The sequence below is a fragment of the Balaenoptera acutorostrata genome, chromosome 4 (assembly GCF_949987535.1).
Source record: "Balaenoptera acutorostrata chromosome 4, mBalAcu1.1, whole genome shotgun sequence".
Lineage (NCBI taxonomy): Eukaryota > Metazoa > Chordata > Mammalia > Artiodactyla > Balaenopteridae > Balaenoptera > Balaenoptera acutorostrata.
The window spans coordinates 4,484,180-4,502,639 of record NC_080067.1 but is presented as its reverse complement, the minus strand read 5'-3'; the positions used below and the strand labels follow the sequence as shown (position 1 = coordinate 4,502,639).

At 38.7% G+C, this 18,460-nt stretch overlaps 1 protein-coding gene across 2 annotated transcripts in view; it reads left to right on the top strand.

Annotated features, from left to right (window-relative positions):
• The window catches only part of LOC103016226 (ubiquitin-conjugating enzyme E2 E2), a 362,459-nt gene that overhangs the window by 10,026 nt on the left and 333,973 nt on the right, over positions 1 to 18,460 (top strand). For both annotated transcript variants that reach the window (XM_057545015.1, XM_057545014.1), the window contains exon 3: positions 3,834 to 3,884. In XM_057545015.1, coding sequence (XP_057400998.1) covers positions 3,834 to 3,884 — 51 coding nt within the window. The remainder of the gene's footprint in view (positions 1 to 3,833; positions 3,885 to 18,460) is intronic.

The window sequence follows — 18,460 nt, the reverse complement described above, 5'->3', positions numbered from 1 at the left end:
TCTTTAAAGTTCTGATAAGAGAGAGGAGAGGTCTTTTTGTTTATTTGACCTAGCAAGATAATTGCTTGTCTTTTCACCTTACCAGTGTACAGTTACTAACCTTAGTTTCCTAAATGGGGACTGATAAAACAGTAATACTTAGAAAATTCTGTGAGATTTATTTAATTCACTTTTAATAGCCTAAGATCATCATGTAAAAGGTACACGGTAAGTGTGAATTATTGATACTTTTTCATTTTTCGTCACCCTAAGGGACAGTGCCTGAAATAGCTGCCTTCCTTACCCCGCGTGTCAAGACTGAGAAACTTAATACATACCATGATCACAACTTTTGAGATAGAAATGAATTGCTGTTATTGAAAACAGCAGGACGTCTTGCAACCGTTTAAATAGCAATTCTTAGTATAATCTTTTCTGTCAAGAGAAATACAGCCATTCTTTGGTAGCAGTGGCTCAAAATATAGTAGACTGACTCACTGCTCAGAATTGTCAAGTTTATCAATTGCAAGTTTATAAATTGTTTTTTGTATTGAGTAATTAGATTTAGAATTATAGACATCTGGAGGGGTTTCAAGTTCCATTATAGAATTCTGTGACAAAATTATGACATCAGTTTTTTAAACCAAAAGGGACAGTATAAGTATAAAGCAAGATGAGTTATTTGAAAATCCCAAAGAAGTTCTTTTATGTTAAAAATAGTTTTCTTTGACAGTTTAAGCATACTCTTTTGAGTGCCTGTTCTTTTGGTCCTCTTATTTTAAAAACGAAAGTATATATATGTGTATACACACACACTTAAATAGGTATTTGTGTGTATATATATATATATGTATATATCAGAATCACTTTACTGTACACTTGAAACTAACACAATATTGTAAATCAACTGTACTTAAATAGAAAAATTTTATGCAAGTTATTCATGTTTCTGGTAACAAATTAAACAGCACAGAGACATTTTTAATGAAAAGCAACAGTTTTCTGTTGAAACGCTCTCCCTGTCCCAGTTCCATTCCTTTAGCTGTCTCTGGTTTGTCCTGCTACTGGTTTTCTGCACAACCCTGAATCACATGCATATACCTACTTTTTGAATTGTTAACATAAATACCTTTTGTCTCCTTGCTATGAAATTTGAGGATGTAGCTTGTTCACCTGCTTTCTTTTTTTTCCCTCCTCCCAGTTAATGATAGTTATATTTAAAAGAAAGAGTATTGGTTGTCTTTCTAAACTAAATAATACAGTTAAGCCACTATTTCTTATTCCCTCACATTTCAACAGTATTCCTTGGTTCCCTAGTTTGTAAAATGGGGATATTAGTACCTTTGTTCTTCTTTCCATCTACTCACACCCCCCCATCCACTTTTTGTTGGTTTCTCTTAGCTACACCCAATTTCACATCTTCAAGGTTAGTAACGTTTTCGTTGTGAAGTGCAACTACAACCTGTCTTCTGCGCTTTATCTGTAAGTAAAAGGCCAATAAACTGGCTGTACGTTTACCTAAATATTTAGTGCCAGACCAAACACGGTGTTAGGATTAGATTTCCTCTAAGTCCAATGTTATGATCTCAGGGCTCCGCAGTGAGTCATAGCATTTAGGTGAAATAGGTCACATCTTTCTGTTTTATCCCTTAATATCTGTTACATGATTAAAATTATTTTACTTACGTTTTAGTTTCCTTCCTGTTCGATGTATGATTTTCTTAGGCAGAAAATGTAATCTCTTCTGGGGTTTCTGATGGTCTTTCTCCCCGCTCCCCAAATAGTAGGTCTTTTTTAATCTTTATGTACTACGCAGTCCCCTCTTAACCATCTCAACCTGTTTGATCTACGCCCATCTGCTTTGTCTTCCAGAAATACACTGAAATTTCTCCTCCTTTGGTGACCACCCCCTTCTCTTGGCTGTTTATTCCTTTTTGCACTTTCTGTATCTCCACCTGCTCCCCCCCGCCCCCCCATTACCATGGGGTCCTGAAGGAGTGGGAGGTGAATGTGTGTGTTCTCAGTTTGCTGTCTTTAACCTGGACTTACCCATTTTGTTTTAAATAAATAAATAAATAAATAAATAAATTTATTTATTTATTCATTCATTCATTTATTTATTTATTTATTTATTTATGGCTGTGTTGGGTCTTTGTTTCTGTGCGAGGGCTTTCTCTAGTTGCGGCAAGTGGGGGCCACTCTTCATTGCGGTGCGCAGGCCTCTCACTATCACGGCCTCTCTTGTTGCGGAGCACAGGCTCCAGACGCGCAGGCTCAGTAGTTGTGGCTCAGGGGCCTAGTTGCTCCGCGGCATGTGGGATCTTCCCAGACCAGGGCTCGAACCCGTGTCCCCTGCATTGGCAGGCAGATTCTCAACCACTGCGCCACCAGGGAACCCCCCCATTTTGTTTTAAAGTGCCTGTTTTATTTATATTTTTGTGTGAAATCCACAAAGGGTATTCTCGTATATCAGATTTTTGAGACTTCTCTTATTTAATTCTGGGCCATATATGTACTTTAAATGCATATAAACACATCACAGAGTCCATATTAGAAGGAAATCATATGTTCTAATGATAAGCGGTCATGGAATTTGTCCTAGTTAGAACCTCTTCATTTTACAGGAGAGAAGATTGAGGCCTAAAGAGAGGGAGCAGGTGTGAGCAGCCTTTTTGCCCAAGAATCCTCAGCTAATGGGATAGCAGAATTAATAGGTTTTTTGTCTTTTAATTTGTTAGTCTTGCTGTACTTCATAATGCCTCCCCAACCCTGAGTCACATGGCTTACAGAAGTTACCATTCTATCTGGACCATGCGCTTCATTTGGGAGGTTGGTGGCAGTCCTTCTGGGGGATTTGCACCAATTCTGAGCTTCCGTTTGTTGTCTTGAAAAAGGCATAGAATGAAACTGTTTGAGAATAAATGTCTTTGTTAAAATTCTTATTTTTTTATGATACTTTAGTCACCTGTCATTACCAAAAGAGCAGGCATCCAGCAGTTGGTGAATCTCATATTTTAAAACCAAGGCAGAGGAGAAGAAGTGGTTTTGAGAATTTTAAAAAATTAGGCTTAACAAAGCCTACTTTTAATAATACATGAATGATAGAAGGTTGCTAAGTATACTCTTACAAAACAGTGTGGCACTGTTAGCCTTTGTGTATGTATAGGGGGTTAGGTGCAGTTAAGAATAAAAGATGAAAATAACTCATGAGGGCAAAAACAGGTTTTTAAAATAAAAGTTCTTTTTTCCCCCCCTTTGCACAAGGCTCATGCAGTTACATTAAAATGAAGGAATTCTAGTCAGGCTTATTGAAACTTGAAAGCCTCAACTTGCTCCCGCCTAGAAGCTTCAGGGAATAATGCCATTTATACTTTGATAGCAGTTTTGGGTGTTAGAATGAGATCCTGATAATCCTTTCTTCACCAGTTGATTGGCTCAGTCAGGATGCTTGGGTTCAACTTAATATGATCATTTTTCCATCCTATATGGGATGTTCTAGTACAGATCAGAAGTTGGAATGATACATAAGTAGTGTGGCAAACGTTTCCAATTTAAACTAGAAATTTTGGTTAGTGTTAGCAGTGGCTTAACGAAGTTTTCATTGAAGTCATAGTGTTGCTAACACAGGCTGCAAGCACCGATGGTGGCCAGTCTCGTTACTCTTTGTAGGTGCATTGTCAAAACTGTGGCAGAAGTTACTACTTTGTTGGTATTGTATATGATGATTTATACAGTATTAGTATTTCAAATTAAAAGCATCCAAACGGGGAATACTAGTGTAAAAGTATAATTGTAATGAAATATTAAAAGAGTGAAGACTTTTTAATGTAACTTTCTTTGTCTTTATTTTGAAGAATTCAGAAGGAACTTGCAGAAATTACGTTGGACCCGCCTCCCAACTGTAGGTAAGTACTTACGGATTTTTATTTATTTGTATCTTTTGCAGAAGAGGTAATTGAACTGTTGGTCTGATGCGCAACTATTGTCCTGATTAGTTAGTAAAAACATCATTGTGGTTTGGAGTTTAATGACTGTGGAAGACAGTGGTGGTGGTTGTCTCTGCAGAAATGGGTTATTCCGCAAGTATGCTTGCAGTGGTGGAGTGGCGTCACCAAAAAAAGAGTAACGCGATAACAATAAGGTAGTGAAATTATAGGGTAACAAATACAGTCACCTTTTAGTGGAAGAGGCGTGAGGGTTTTAAATGATTTCTTCAATGGTGCAATAACAGCGTGGCTAAAATATTTGCTATTTGATAGTTATTCAATTGTTATCCTGTTGGAAATTGATTTTTAAAAGTGCTGGAACATTAAACAGTGTTCTTTATGGTTTACATTACTTCTTGTCGTCATGGCTTGTGACTAAGTCAGAACGGGTGATTGGAGGCAGGTGGAATTTAAAACGCTCTCTCCTTTACGACCACGTACCCTCAACTTTCTGGTCTGAGTTTACTTATAGGAAGTTAAAGTGCTTGCCCAGAAATGATTAATGACGTGCAGGTACGTAGTAAAAGGAGGAGAGAAACTATCTCGCACCTTAAACAGTATCTTGCATCTGGAGCAGTAGTTGCAAGATGGCTGTTTGGCTGTTTTAAGACATTTCTTTCTGTTTTGATGTGAGCTCAGTGTTGAAACCAGGCCAGCGTGGAGTTTTTGTCATTTAAATTGGTGGTGGTGTGCATCAGAGGTGAGAGGGCAGGTTTCCAATATTGAGTGCGTTGTTGGGTGTGATTTCTGATTTCACTGATTTTGTTTTTATATGAAAGCAAAGATAAGCAACTATGGTTGTTAGTGAAAGTGAAAGTTTTGCAGATGGCTCTATGGCTAGTTGACAGCTATTTTGTGTAGGAAAAATTCTAATAAGACTTAATGTTTGTGGTGAATTTAATATGGTTCTTTACATGAGAGTCATATATAGTATATAAACTTGCAATAATAACATTCGAAGAAAGTTTCACTCAGCTAGAACAAATGATTCTTTGTTAGGAAAAACTGTTTAATAGTTAGACTTTTTTGGTCACACTTAAGACTATGTTACATCAAAGCTGTTTCAGATGACAGATCATTGTTTAGGCTTTGGTGGCCAATTTGTGTAAGTGGATTGATTTGTGGAAAAACTTAAGTTTGAATTAAACTAAAATCCCTTGTTTCTTAGGATAATATTTGTTTTAATGGTTTGAATCTTTTTTTTTTTAATAAACTGTGTTTTACCTCATTATTTTTGTTACCTTTTTACAAACAACTGAACTGGTAAATATGTAAACGTAGTTTATACACTTACTTGCTTAAATTTTGACAACAGATTCTTGGCAAAATAAACTAGTTGCTTTGTTTTAATGAGCTTGTTTAAGGCTCACTTTTGATAAATGAAATCCACATATAATATCATGTGATGATTAGACTGTTTGCAACTTTACTATCATATATTATTTTCTAATGCATTAGTCTAATTTAGCCTTGACTTACTACAAATAATAATTTAACTTAGATTAAACCAATATATTGTAAACATGCATGAAAACTGAAGAGTCTGTGAAAGGAATTACATAATGGTTGTTAACTTAAATAAACTTAAATAATTGAACCATAGTTCTATTTAATGTAAAAAAGAAAAGCTTAACTATGGTGTCATCTGAAATTTGGGGATTTACTTTTTCATTGAGCCTTAGTTAAAGTATCATTACTGGTTATGTAAGCAAAATATATGTAATAGTTTTACATTTAAAAATGTAGATGTCACTCATAATAAGCCCCTCAGACAGTTTCAGGAAAGACACCTACTTAGTTTTATTTTCCCCCCATTTTTATTGAGATATTGACATAGAACATTGTAGGAAAGATACCTCGTTTGGTTGATTTGCTGGCTTTTGGAAATTTGCAGTGAAATCCTTTTAACCATGTGAAGATTGGGTAACTAAATTTGCTTTAGAAGCAAGGACTATTGGTGAAGTGTCTTTAGCTCCTTTTATTGATCCCCAAATAGTTGATTGGACTGATCACACAGACGTTAAGATCATGCCCACCTTCATGTTTGTGGTGCTACCCCGTGACAAAGGATGTCACGGGGTACATCCCCGTGTGGGGCTGTGCTGGGGCTGGCTGGGAAGTGGTGATTACCCCCAGGTTCCCTGCGTGCTTGCGCTACTTCACTTAGATGTTCATGCGCTTGTATTAAGTGGATTGCTGTGGCCTGTGGAGTTTGGGTGTCAAATATTTGATTGTGGTTTGTAGTAAATCTGCCCATCTATATTTCAATGAGAATGTAGTCACTATCTTCAGAAAGAGAAGGTAGAACAATTTTGGTTGGGCATGTTTTTGGCACAAGGTTAACAGTGCTTTTGTGGTTGATTTTTTAGAAGTGCTGTGCTGTCTTCATGTGTGTCCTACTGACTGTAATGAATCAGTTTATAGAAGTGTAGTAATTAAAGCCATCTGCCTGATAGAGTCAGAATCCCCGGTCGCCTAAGTATTCCCTTTGTGTGTTACCCTTCCTGGGACACGTGCCTCTCACAGCCCTGCTGTTTGGTGGCTTGGGTACTTGTTAACTCGCTGTCGCAGGTAAAGATCATGTGTGGGGAGCACTGGTGTGTTCAGGCAATCCGAGCAGAGAAGAATTTTATCTGTTCGTTGTCTCGCTGAGGGTGGGTGTGTGTCACCTTCCACTTGGAGTGTGGTTTATTCTTATTTTCTGGAACTTAAAGAGGCTAGTACAGCCCAGTTCTGTGTGTATGTCAGGTTAGAGATGGGACTTCTGAGTCTCAGTGCATCCCTTACGTGATGATGTCCGGGTAAGCAATTCTTGGATTCGTATTGCGGGAACTAGCATGTGTTTATCCTCTACTGCAGTATTGTTTAAGTTTTTTTTTTTTTCAGGTTTTCAACAAACTTAATCTTTTAAAAGAGCATGCACAAAACACTTTGACAATAAGTTACATTATTTCTTCTTACAGGAAACACCTGCCTATACATTTTTTGGTTTTCTTTTCACTTTTTTTTATCGTCTTTGAGGTAAAAATTCAATAATACATTTTTTTTTTTTAGGCTGCGTAAAATGAATTCTTTTTTTATATTATAACATTAGAATTAATGTTTAAAAACAAAACTTTATGATATACCTAAGAAAACAGTTTGTGTTCATAAAATCATAAGGTCTCTAGGGCTGTGGGCATAGAAAATTGTACATAATTTGTGTAAAATTCGATTATATACTTAGAGTAGTCTCTGTAAATAGTAGAACGTATTTTGCTTAGTCTTTTTTTTTTTTTAATAAATTTATTTATTATTTTTTGGCTGTGTTGGGTCTTTGTTCCTGCACGCAGGCTTTCTCTAGCTATGGCGAGCAGGGGCTACTCTTCGTTGTGGTGCGCGGGCTTCTCATTGCGGTGGCTTCTCTTGTTGCGGAGCACGGGCTCTAGGCGCACAGGCTTCAGTAGTTGTGGCACACGGGCTCAGTAGTTGTGGCGCATGGCCTTAGTTACTCCGTGGTACGTGGGATCTTTCCAGGCCAGGGCTTGAACCTGTGTCCCCTGCATTGGCAGGCGGATTCTTAACCACTGCGCCACCAGGGAAGTCCTTAGTCTCAGTTATTATGATTGATATCATAATTGACCCATGACATTTGCAGGGGCTCTCTCCGGAGACCACTGCAGATCCATAAATGTTTTGGTACCGCCAGCTGAGTTGGAGGTGCTGGGCTGTTGGCTAGAGTTGCTCACGACCTCAGTGCCCTGCACACCAGCTTAGCTTGTAGATGACTAAGTTGTGACTTTCAGGACTCTTCACAGTTGTCAAAAACACAGATTTTAAATCTGTAAATGTGTTAGTGTTTTCATTTATATTTCCCTGAGGTTAGTGGAAAACTGGCAGCTAGCTAGAAATATTTCTGCATTAAAATAAAAATTTCTGTCATCCTAAGGATAATCTGTTTCTCTATATTGCAGAGAAAAGCTAAGTTCAAATTCTGTTATGATCTGATACTGCCCAAGTTTATATTAGCTTTATGAGCGTGGAGCTGACAGAGATCCTTATTACTTCTTGCAAGTAGAGACTGTGGTAAAATGATCCGTTTGGATTTGACTTTTGATTTACTAATTGAGCAAATAAAAGGAGGAGATACTAAAAAAGAGGATGTAATTCAGTTATATTAGCAGTTTTTACTCTTATTGCTATGTTTCAATTATCTACTCACTGAACACAGGCTCTGCTTTATTTTTTAATTGTAACAGCTTTATTGAGATGTGTAATTTACAGTATAAAATTCAGTGGCTTTTAGCGTCTTCACAGTCTTACATCCATCACAATCGGTTTCACATTTTGGCCGCCCCAGAAAGATAACACCACACCTTTTAGCGATCACCCCTTTCCCCTTCCCTCTCAATTTTGCCACCACCCAGCCCTAGACAACCATCAGTCTACTCTCTGTCACCATAGATTTGCCGTCTGGACATTTCATGTAAACGGAATCATACAGTATGTGGCCTTTTGTGACTGGCTTCTTTCACGAAGCATCGTGTTTTCAGGGTTCATCCGTGTTGTAGTGCCATCAGTACTTTATTTATTTTTGTCTGTGAATAATATTCCATTGTGAGGATGTACTGCATTTTATCTGTCTGCTGTTCGTCGGTTGATGGATGTTTGGATTGTTTCCAATTTTTGGTTATTGTGAATAATGCTGCTCTGAACATTTGTGTACAGGGTTTTGTGTGCACATTTGTTTTCATTTCTCTTAGATATGTACCCAGGAGTAGAATTGCTGGGTCATCTAGTGACTGTGTTTAACCCTCTGGGGAACTGCCAGACTGTATTCCAGAGAGGCTGCACCACTTTACCTTCCTCCCAGCAGTGTATCAAAGTTCCAGTTTCTCCGAGCCTCAGCAATTGTTATTTTCTGTCTTTTAATGATAGCCATCCTAGCAGGTGTGAAGTAGTAGTATGTCATTGTGGTTTTGATTTGCATTACCCTGTTGAATAATGATGATGATGACCATCTTTTCATATGCTTATAGGACATTTTTATATTTTCTTTGGAGAAATGTCTATTCAAATTCTTTGACCATTTTTAAGTTGAGTTTTGTCTTTTTGTTGTTGCGTTGTGTTATTTATTTTGAATACAAGTCTCGTATCAGATGTATGGTTTGCAAGTATTTTCTTTCATTCTGTGGATAGTGTTTTCACTTCCTTGATAGTTACTTTTGAAGCATAAAAGTTTTAAGTTTTGATGAAGTCCAGTTTATCTACTTCTTCTTTTGTTACTTTGTGCGTTTGGTGTTATTTCTACGAAACCATTGCCTAATCCAAGACTAAGAAGATTTACGCCTACAGTTTTCTAGTAAGAGTCTTTTTTTAGTTTTAGCTTTTATGTTTTGATCTCTGATCCATTTTGTATATGGTGTGAGGTAGAGGTCCAGCTTCATCGTTTTCCTTGTGTATACCCAATTATCCCTGCACCATTGCTACAAAGACCACTTTCCCCATTGAATGGTCTTCATATCCTTGTTGAAAAATCAATGGATCATATATGTGAAGGTTTATTTCTAAACTCTCAAGTTTTCTAGTAAGAGTCTTTTTTTAGTTTTAGCTTTTATGTTTTGATCTCTGATCCATTTTGTATATGGTGTGAGGTAGAGGTCCAGCTTCATCGTTTTCCTTGTGTATACCCAATTATCCCTGCACCATTGCTACAAAGACCACTTTCCCCATTGAATGGTCTTCATATCCTTGTTGAAAAATCAATGGATCGTATATGTGAAGGTTTATTTCTGAACTCTCAATTTTATTCCATTGATCTATGTCTATCCTTCTGCCAGTACCACAGTCTTGATGACTGTATCTTTGTAGTAAGTTTTGAATCAGAAACTCTAAGTCCTCTCATTTACTGTTCATTGTTTTAACTCATTAGTTAAGGCATTGCTAGAATAGAGGAGGCCATGACTGGACATAAACCTTACCACTGTCTCACCTTCCTGTTGATGAGAGCCACTTAACAGAGGAAAATGTATTTTCCAGATCCTAGTAACTGAAACAGTAAGTAGGAAAACTGTGTGTGTGGGTTAACATTTTTCAAAACTATATTACAGAACAGGAAAGCATTGAGGTAGAAATTGGGGTTAGTGTCTATATAGGTGTGATCTCTACAAAGAGCCAGCAGTGTGAAAATCTAATTATTGTCACTAATTGTTTTTCTTTTTTTGTTTACCATAGTAATATTTATGTAGCATTTTGTAGCTTTTAAAGGACTTTCATATATGATGCAGTTTAGTCTTTTCTGTGAGGCTCCTGGGATTAAGTAATTTGCCCAGGGTTGCACAACTAGAAATGATTGATTTGGATTTGAACCCAGGTTTTCTGAACTTTCATCCTTTATTTTCCAACATGTGTGAGTAGATAGAGAAATACATTAAAAATTACATTTGTGGCTAGCTATTTGTGCTTCAGTTAAGGGGAAAAAAAAGAAAAAAAATCAACATGCGAGACAATCCAAAGTATCATTTGTACTGTGCTTGATTTATATTTCTGAATTCCATGAAACAATATTTAGTTGGAACATTTTGAAAAGTAATTCTGTGAGTGTAGTGATTTCTGTAACTTTCCCTTGTGTGTGTGTTTGTATGAGTGTATATGTTCGTGTTATGTTATTATTACCGGCACTGGTCCAGGGAAAGGATTTCTTTACATTTGACAGTTCCTAATTCGGGGTCTGCACCTTTTTTTTTTTTTTTTTTTTTAATTTATTTATTTTTGTCTGTATTGGGTCTTCGGTTCGTGCGAGGGCTTTCTCCAGTTGCGGCAAGCGGGGGCCACTCTTCATCGCGGTGCGGGGACCGCTCTTCATCGCGGTGCGCGGGCCTTTCTCCATCGCGGCCCCTCCCGTTGCGGGGCACAGGCTCCAGACGCGCAGGCTCAGCAATTGTGGCTCACGGGCCCAGCTGCTCCGTGGCATGTGGGATCTTCCCAGACCAGGGCTCGAACCCGTGTCCCCTGCATTAGCAGGCAGATTCTCAACCACTGCGCCACCAGGGAAGCCCGGGGTCTGCACTTTTAATGCCAAATTGTTTTTTCCTGTTACTCAGCCTGATTCTAGGTCATGTTCCCCTACGCTTCAGTATTTACTGAGAGCTTAATATTAGATCTGTGGTAGGACAAGTATAGCCTGCAAGAAAATAGGCAGATGCAGTTCCTAATCCTGCAGATCTGGTTACAACTAATTGAGAGATAAGACATAAAATGCTTAAAGAACCAAGACCAGGAAAATGATGGTACCGTTGGCAGGAACTGCCAATATCTATGGGCTCTGCAAATCTTAAAATTGATCATGCTTCCCCTCTTTACTTTGGTTGCCCTGAAACTGTGAACCTTATCTATTCTTCGATCTTAGTATTTAACTGCATTTTGTGTAGAAACCTCAACTCTGGTTGTATTTTATTTTCTTACTCTTTTTTTCCACCTTATATCTTCTCTTCATTTTGTACTTTTCTACCACAAACACTTTTTTAAAGCCATCTCAGACTCTTTTTGGAGCAAGGAAGATTATTAGTAAATAAATAGTATGAATAACTGAAAAGTGATGTAAATGTGTATTGGTTAGCAGAATGCTGTAGTGCATCTTATGAGGAATCATTAACATGATAAAATTTAACTATATGTTGAGGGCTTATGTTATGTAGGACGCTGAATTATTTATATCCATCTCTCCTTTCTTTAGTGTGGATAAGCGAGGACTATTTTTATTCACTCCTTTGAGTTTTTGACCCCACTGCTGCAGTGTTGAGTGGTCTTGCGTAGACTTTTATGGAGACAGAAGTCTTTAAAGGCCTTAGAGTTGCCCTAAGCGGTTAGAACGGCTTGAGCATTGTTTGCAGCAGCACCTGCGGGCTGAGGCGCTGCAGAGTTGGCCTGTGTACCGTTTGGCAGCGGGTGAGAAAGCATGGCCTTCCCTTACGTGCCCTTGGCAGTTCGGAGTTTCACGAATTTCAAGCCTGTTTATATTCTCATTTCCGTACCTTCTTTTAAGATATCTGAGGTGTGCTCCTTTGTTACTGCCAAGAGTATATGTACGATTTTCTTTTCGCCTTTATCTCAAGGCTGACTTTTCACCCGGGGCATGACCAACACAGAGCCGTGAGGGGCCGTTACTTCAGACGGTGAAGTTCAAGTGTAATCGTTTGCTGTCATGTACCTTTACGTTAAAACTGATCTTGGGGAAGACATCACTATCTCAATAAAATCACTGGAAAAATTGCTTACGTTCTTACTTCAAAATGTTATTTTTTAACATCTGCCTTTAACCATAGATTTTTAAAATGTTTACTTCATAATAAAAGAAAATGTTGAGTGGTAAAGTGAGTGTTGTGCCCGTTATTTGTGGTATCTGATTTTTTTTATTTTTTCTAATCTTTCTTGCCTTAAGAATGGTATAAGAATGTGTCTGAAGAAACATGCATTAAATGATTACACAGGGATTATATTTTATAATAGCAACAGAACATTTTATCACTTATTTTAGGTCGCCCAGTTTTATAACTGGTTATTATTTCAGATTTATTACTTAAGCACTTTAGATAGAAAGTGTTATATTACTCTCTAGCATGTAATATTTTAATTCCCATAGCTGTTTTACCTTTTAAGATATCCTGAAAACTATAATTTAGTGCACCCAAAGCATTTCTTTACAGTGATTATTATATTCATTGGCTTAAATATCTTTTATCAGCTAAGCATTATTGCAAATAAAAAGTAAAACTTTATTAATATTTTTTATGTTAAGAACAATGTAAATTTTGAGTTTTAAACTTAACATTACTGAAGTTTGCTTTCTGACTGTGCTTTTTGTAAATGTTCATTTAGAACTGTTTATTTAGAATGTCTGTATACTTTAGGTTAGGGACTTAATGGGATGCCTTTAAAGCTATAACAAATTCCATATTTGTGTGGAAGCAGCATATTATTCTAAAATGTGTCATGAAGTCAGGTAAAGCCAGAGCTAAAATTGACTTTCTAGTCAAGTACGTAACAGGTAGACTCGCTCCCTCCACTCTTCCCCTGTAGAATAGGAAGCCTAGCAATAATTTCAGACCACTGAAAGGAGAGGTAGCGCCCTCCTGCCAGAGCCGAGGTTTCTGCTTTGATTCCTGCTATTCCGGCCACGTGGGATCCACCACTCCCCGCTCCTACACCCCATTGCTGTCAGGCCTCCTGATACTACAGCTCTTTTACCTAACTCACCCACTTGGGTGAGGGCTCTTTCTTTAACCTCTATATTTCAAATCTTAGCATTCATTTGAGGTTCAGTGTACCTATGAGTGAATAAATACAGTTGCTTATACTAGAAAGCTGACGTCTGTTGAATGCTGCCAGTGTTTGAGGCCGTGTACTGCCTGCTGTAATTAACCAGCATGATCTCACTTAATCGTCATAACTCTCCATGAGGTAGATACTAGTTTTAGACAGTATTTTATAGGTGGGAAGATGGGCTCAGACAGGTTAAATGACTTGTTCAAGGTCACACAGCAAGTAAGTGGCACAACTAGGATTTCAGCCTTGGTGTTTCTGACGTTAGAGACCAAAGGTTTTGGGTCTTTGCTGTGCTGTCTTCTGTTTGCAAAATAGATACAGGTGAATCAATCTAGAACAGCACTGCCCCATAGAACTTTCTCTTATGATGGAAGTGTTCTGTATCTGTCATCCAGTGCAGTGGCTGTTTAGCACTTGAAAGGTGGCTAATCCAACTGAGTACATTAATTTCTAATCTTACGGAATTTTACTTAATTTAAATTTAGGTAATCGTATATGACTAGTGACTACTGTGTCACATAGCTACAGTCCTAGAAAAGTAAACACTTCTCAAGCTTAAATTTATGCTTAACTTTAATTTCAGGTAATATTAAACTAGAAGGACATTTTGACCTTTTTAAGGGTGCTTACAGCTATGTATTTATTTGTCTTCCCCCTCCCTTCCTACTGGCCACCATTATAGTCTAACAGCCAGGGACCCCTAACCAACTTATTTTTTAGAGCATTACACATAGTGCCCTTAATTAAGTAAAAGACCCTTGTAAATATTAATATTATAAAGTATTGGTTAAATATTTTTTACTTTTTAACAAAATGAAAGCGGTATTGAAAGCATTGTTTTTATTTATTTTTAGTAAGTATTTATTTATTTATGGCTGCGCCGGGTCTTAGTTGTGGCATGCGGCCTTCTTAGTTGTGGCATGCATGTGGTACCTAGTTCCCCGACCAGGGATTGAACCCGGGCCCCATTCATTGGGAGCGTGGAGTCTTACCCACTGGACCACCAGGGAAGTTCCTGAAAGCATTCCCTTTAGATAGACTCATAGGCTATTGAAGCAGGAAAGCTTATGGTCTGGCACTTTCTCCAGCCCAGAGAGAAAACAGCACTTCTCCAAGGAAGTACAGTTTCATGACAAAGCCGGGTCCAGCATTCAGCTCTGATAGGTCAGTGTGTTGCTTATTGCATTGACAGAATGGATATGTTTTATACACTTAGAAAATCTAGATACAGTTAACTTTGTGACCACCTAGAGGGGTGGGATAGGGAGCGTGGGAGGGAGATGCAAGAGGGAAGAGATATAAGGATATATGTATATGTATAGCTGATTCACTTTGTTATAAAGCAGAAACTAACACACCATTGTAAAGCAATTATACTCCAATAAAGATGTTAAAAAAAAATATGAACCTCAAAAAAAAAAAACATAAACAAGGAGACTTGGGAATTCCTATCCATGATCACAGAGTACATTTGAAAGGAGTTGGAGTTACCTTGTCTAGTGGAGTGAGGGGTCATCATAGCTGTGTTTAACTGTTTTCAGAGCCATCAAATGGAAGAGAGATTCATCTTATTCTGTGTGGTTTCAGGGTGTAGAACTAGCAGTGCTGTGTTAAATTAGAAGGAAACTATTTTCTTCTTGATAAAAAGGCTTCGTCTTCCTTCAGAGCTGTCCAGAGAAATAATGGACGGCTTCAGGAGGTAGTTAGTGTGTGCCCCGTCTCTGGAGGGATTGAAAATGACCCTGTTTGCTCATTTCAGAGGGATTTTCAGGTGTCAGATGCAAGGTAGTACTAGGATGGTATGTCCCAGCTGCTGGACTCCAGACAGATGAAGTGTAATTTACCAGCTTTGTCTTCCTCATCATGGATTGTAACTCATTTTTTCTCTCTCCTTTGCCTTCTTGGAGCCTGTGGCATGTAATTTGTATAGTTTATTGGCCTGGCTATTTTATTTAAAACAGCCAGTTTATTTGTTATCAGTTCCATATATGAATTAGTAAGTGAGGCTTTTATTTCCTTTTCTATTTATAACTTTCAAATTTATAAGAAAAGGATGATACATGAAGAACATGTGGAAATAAGAGCCTGGTGTGGGGTTTAGAGACATTAACTAATATGCAGTAATTTCATAGGCCCCAGATTTTTACATGTTATTTCATAAACTCCACTTATATGACATAGTCAAGAAATAAAACTTTTAGTGTTAGTCAAATGCCAATATAAATTGACAATCATCTAATGCAAATCTTTTGAATATTCATTTGGCCAGTAAACATACCTTCAAGTCTATCAAACTATTGTAACACACTGTTTGGAATTCTCATGGTTTCCCCCTCCTCCCTTTGGTCCTGGAAAAAATATTTGCATCCTTAGAAACTGAATAAGTGTTAACGAAGAGAATTTATATTTTATTCGGTATGTGTTTTTTCTGACATAATTTTTCCATGAGCCAAGCATCTTAGAATTAAAAGAAAATTCAGACTTTCAAAGATTTCAAATGACGGACTATACTAAAGAAACTACCGCTGCTCTTTGTACGTTCGTGTGGACTGCTGTTTTATTTATGATCTTATTGAGTGATATTTATTTTTAAACTTTTGTCCAATCTTGTGGAAAGATGGCTGTCATGTCTGTAGGCTGGGGCACAGTTCTGTGGCCTGATGTGTCGGAGCAGGATGATCTGAGACCTGCATACAAGTGACGAACTGGAAGAAGGTGACAGGTTCAGCGCAGGTGCTGGAGGGAAACCCTTTCCTGCAGCCAGGGCAGTTTCTGAAGAGAGGCAGCTCTGCTCATTGCTTGAGGCAGTCAGTGGACATTCTGGTGTTCGGCTCAAGTTAGCAGGCAGTGCAGCCCAACACGTGCAGTCTTTGGATTCCAGGTGGCCAGGGGGTGAGGAAGGGGGTCTGCAGGAGGGGGACTAGGGCTAGCCTGACCCTGCTGGGGCAGGGACCGTGGTCTAGAATCTGAGAAGGTAGAATAAGGGTTTGGGAGTCAGGCCGTCTTAACTAAGGTAGGGTGGGATTGGCTAGGAGGACTCTCTCAGTTCTTTCTGAGTTACCTGTCATATCCTCCAGTGTAAGAGAAAGGATTTGTCTCCTTAGCCAGGCCCTCATGTATCACAGCTTGGTTCATAAATGATATGGAACAGTGTTATGATACTACTTTCAAACAATTGGGATTTGAGGCGGGGGAAAGGAAGGACAAATTTTAAGAGGGGGCAAAGAAATTAAATCTACAGTCCTGTTGCATTGGTGTCAAATCCTTTCGAAATTTTTAGAGTTCATAGAATAGACACATTGAAACAAAACCTTGTGCATTTTGCTTTAAATTTGAGTTAGGTGTAAGGCACTTTTTGCACTACTTAAATGGCCTGGACTGTCTCTAAGTGGCTTTAGTTACTGCAGTACCAAAAGAACCTCATTATAAGTTAGCTTTGCCTAAAAGGTAAAATGGACCCCAAAGATAACATTAGAAGAAGCCTCCAATATTTGTGTAGCAGACCTAGTCCATTCTTAATTATATGCATTAATGGGAAATTAATAATTTCCTATATTATATAAGGTGAAACGTATTTAAAAACCATGGAGTATGAATTATAGATAGTATTCTGAATAACATAACGGACAAAGTGTTTTAAGTAATAAATGTAGGGTAGTCTCCCCAAATATGTAAATACAGGTGATAAAACGTTTAGTAAGTATTTATCAAAATGATCATATGGTAGCTATCTAAAATTGATTCTTTCTCCTTCTCCAAATTATGTACGGGCCAGATGTGTCCAACTTTCAAGCAGGGAAAAACTGTTAACAGTTCTCCCAGTTTTTGAGCTCACCAGAGGTGGGGGTTAGTGGGTTGGCTATTGACAGAGAAATAGAGTTGTGATGGTTTCTGATGCCATCATTCTCCATACTTGAAATATTTGGTTATTCCCCTGCTTGCCATCATTTTAGGAAGTTAGGGGTTTGGACTGGGACATGACCAAATTGAGCGTAGCTTTGTAATCAGCCAGCTGGGGACTCCTGACTGTGGCTTTTGGAGATGGTAAATTTTGGTTGAGCAGATTTTCCCTCTTCTGTGTGGAAGGTAGTCAGAGATGGATATTCAGTTGGACACATACATGTAAATGCACCCAGTGACCTTCAGCTCCTCCGTGGTCAGGCCCATCAGCTAGGGATCCAGCCGGGGAGTTTTGACTGATCTACGAAGTGGAGAGTATATTTGAGTAAGCACCTGTGTCTAGGTAGGAGATCAGGCAGGCTTACATGGATATTTATGGGCTTACAACATTACCTTTATAACGTAGGCATAGTCAAGGACTGTTGGGATTGACGCCCTGAAGTCCGCTGGAGGCCTGGGAAGGAGGGGGCCTACTGACATACTGATCCCTACGGCTTAGGACAAGCGTCTCCGTTTCTAAGTGCTTCCTGGAATCTGGGTAGGAGAGAGCAGAAATGCATTTTGCCACATGGTTAAGGAGTAAGAATTTGTCAGAGGGATAAGAATAACCATCATGTTTGATAAAGCAGCTGGTCAGAGATTACTAGGGAAGCCTTTGAATAGGCTCAGGGTGGTATTGGGGCCTGAGAAACAGCAAAATAAAATTACATTTTTGAGTAAGAATGTGTAAGGTGCTGTTGTATTCAGAAAATAGCTATTCCTAGGTTAAGCGAATAATAAGCTGAGCAGGGTGTATTTTGAGATTAATATTGGTAGTCGTTTAACACTAAACAAATGTTTTCTAGGAGCCTGTTGTGTGGTCAGCACTGCGCTGGGTCTCGGGATGCAATTACAAACGAGACAGTGGGTCTCCAGCCCCTGCGGCGCTTACGCTTCAGCTGTGAGGTCAGACTGGGACTTAGATTTAAGAATCCAAAACTACCTCACGGGGAGGGGGCGGTGAGCAGATATAACAATTGCTATGAAGACAACAAACGGGATGAATTTTAGAGTGGGGACCTACCTGTACTTTGGGTTTGGAAGGCTTTTCTAAGGAGGTGACCTCGAAACTGAGCGCCCAGTGGAGCAAAGGCACGGAGGCCCCCGGCTGTCGAAAGTCACCTGTGCCGAGAGTCTAAAGCGCACGGAGGCTTGGTGTTTGAGCTGGGAGGGGTCCGGTGTGGCTGGGTTCAGGGGACTGTGGAGCTTGCCTGGGGCTGCTGTGCCACAAGGTCAAGTGCAGAGTGAGGCCG